This window comes from Pteropus alecto, unplaced genomic scaffold (assembly GCF_000325575.1).
Source record: "Pteropus alecto unplaced genomic scaffold, ASM32557v1 scaffold281, whole genome shotgun sequence".
In the NCBI taxonomy this organism is placed as follows: Eukaryota; Metazoa; Chordata; class Mammalia; order Chiroptera; family Pteropodidae; genus Pteropus; species Pteropus alecto.
Window position 1 is genome coordinate 747,654 of NW_006431909.1, and position 2,193 is coordinate 749,846.

Genomic DNA, 2,193 nt, shown 5'->3' on the forward strand with positions numbered 1-2,193 from the left:
GAAGCTGGCGGGAGCTGGGGGCTGGGCGGGCCACGCGCGGGGTATCACGGGAGCGGGAGTCCGAGGCCGGTCGGCCGTCACCTTAGATCGCGCCTGAAGAGCACAGTGCCCGCGTCGCGGCGGGAGAGGGGTGAGGCGCAGGGGCCTCAGGGAAATGTAGTCCAGGCGCCTCGCTCCTTCCGCCGGGAGTGGGAGAGTGAGGTCTCACCCAGAAAGCAAGCTAACTCTCGGGCCGCCGGAAGGTGTGGTTCTCGCCCCCAGACTCCTCCCGTCAGTCTTGTGTAGGCCACCGGCTCGGATGAACTACTACTCCCAAGGTGCATGGGGCTTCGGATCCTGAGAGCCCCCCCAAGGCACTGGGAAACGAAGTTCGCAACTGCAGGAGGCGTGGGCTGGGGAAGGGGCGGTGGCCGACGGTTAGTCTTAGTTCGAGGTACAGTCAGACCTCTCGCTATTACGCGCAGTGTGGAGGAAAGATGCCACGGAAGCCACGGCCCTGCAGTCCTTGTGCTCAAGGAGAGGAGGCGAGTGGCCAAAAGCTGGGCGGAACACGCGTTCTTTTCCAGCCTCGGGCCAGGAATCCCAAACTCAGACGCCGCGCGCCTTTGCTTGCTGTGGAAGGGGCAGTAACTTGGGTTCTTACAGTCTCGCCACAGGGCTTGCTGCTAAGTTTGCTTGGACACCGAGCCCTCGCGGCCCGCTGCCCTCGGGGGAGGACAGGGAACCCCAGGTGATGGAGGAGGTGGCTGCCGCGCCAAACAACGGACGCACGGCCACCAGGGGCCGCTACAGGACTAGAGGCAAGGCTGCGGCCTCCCCGGTCCCCACGCACAGACCAAAGTCTGGACTCGGCTTGTCCTGAGGAAGGCACAGGAAACGCTTTATTTTGGTGATGAAATCAACAGCCCCCGCACGGTTAACCTTCACTTATGCAAACTTCACTGCCTTCACCCCACACGGTATCGCTGGCCCAGGCTTCTGCGGCCCGTGGTCATCTGGGGGAGAGGCTCTCGGCGCCCCTCCTGCGGCGCTTCTTAGAGCCGAATTTGTTATGCATCCGAAGCCCCAGTGACGGGTCCGAAGCCTAGCCAGCCTGCTTGCCCGTCTTTCATTCTTTCATTCTTTGGCTGAAGCCAAAGAAGCTACAGACATCTCGTCAGGTGGAGGAGGAAGGGGGCCTACAGGGAGAGGTCGAGGCCGGGGATGGTCTGGAGGAGGAGGAGGAGGTGGAAGAGTATAGGAAGGTGGAGCGAATGGTCCATCCGGGTGGGAGCTGGCTGGGCGAGTGGCCGCGCATGTGCGCCTGCATGGAGGCCAGGCTAGGGCACCCGGCTCTGCACAGAGGGCAGCGGTAGGGTGCGGCCCCGTGTGTCCGCAGGTGCTTGGTCATGGCAGAGAAGTCCCGGGAACGCTGAGGACAGAGGCTACAGGAGAAGGGCTTCTCTCCTAGGACGGGTGGAAGGGAAGGCCGGTGAAGTAAAAAAAAGGGCGAAGGCTGGCGTAGGGGTTGACTTGGGCGACCTGACAAGGGAGTTGCATGGGAGCCTGGCACACAGAAGGACTTAGGGGCGGGCAGACCGGTGCTTGGACAGAAGCAGACAATTTACACTGGGCAGGGTGCCCATACCTGTGTGGACTCGGTAGTGTGTCTCCATCTGATGCTTGAGTGAAAACCTCTTTCCACAGACAGAACAAGAATAAGGCCGAGACCGAGCAGGAGGGGCAAGGGGTCGGTGGTGTGATGGGTGGCCTGCTGTGCCCACATGACCCACACAGGTTGCAAGTGCACCTGTGGGGACAGAGATGGCAAAGGAAGGCAGGGCTGGGAATCCCAGAGCCAGGTCACTGGAACACCCAGGCAAGACATCAGGGACTACAGAGGGGCTGAGGCAAAAGCTTCCTCACCCTACTTACCTGTGTGCCTCTGATCAGTCTTTTCTATCTCCCCAGGGCTGAGTTGTGTGGGGCCCTGGGGGAGGGGACCTGGAGGGAACAGAGTGAAGTAGGGGCCCTGTTCAGGCTGGACTGCTGCAGCCCTAGCCCCAGCCCCAGCCCCAGCAGAGATACCATGTTACAGATTTTATGCAGGGCAGTGAGGGGCTCACCTTGGGTAGGGCTGGAGGAGGCCAACTGGTTCTGGCTCCAAAGCCCTTTGTGGAGGTTCAGGGACAGTGGGATCCTGGGGATGGGGTG

The 2,193-nt window shown here is 61.7% G+C and overlaps 1 protein-coding gene across 1 annotated transcript in view; it reads right to left on the reverse strand.

Moving 5' to 3' along the window:
• Positions 1–87: 87 nt before the first annotated feature.
• ZBTB32 (zinc finger and BTB domain containing 32) overlaps positions 88–2,193 on the reverse strand; it is a 4,515-nt gene continuing 2,409 nt past the window's right edge. Inside the window, exons 2-5 of the mRNA XM_025040461.1 lie at positions 2,106–2,179; positions 1,915–1,983; positions 1,628–1,789; positions 88–1,446 (exon numbers count right to left, since the gene is read on the reverse strand). Of these exons, the coding sequence (XP_024896229.1) occupies positions 1,157–1,446; positions 1,628–1,789; positions 1,915–1,983; positions 2,106–2,179 (595 nt within the window). The 3' untranslated portion in view covers positions 88–1,156. The remainder of the gene's footprint in view (positions 1,447–1,627; positions 1,790–1,914; positions 1,984–2,105; positions 2,180–2,193) is intronic.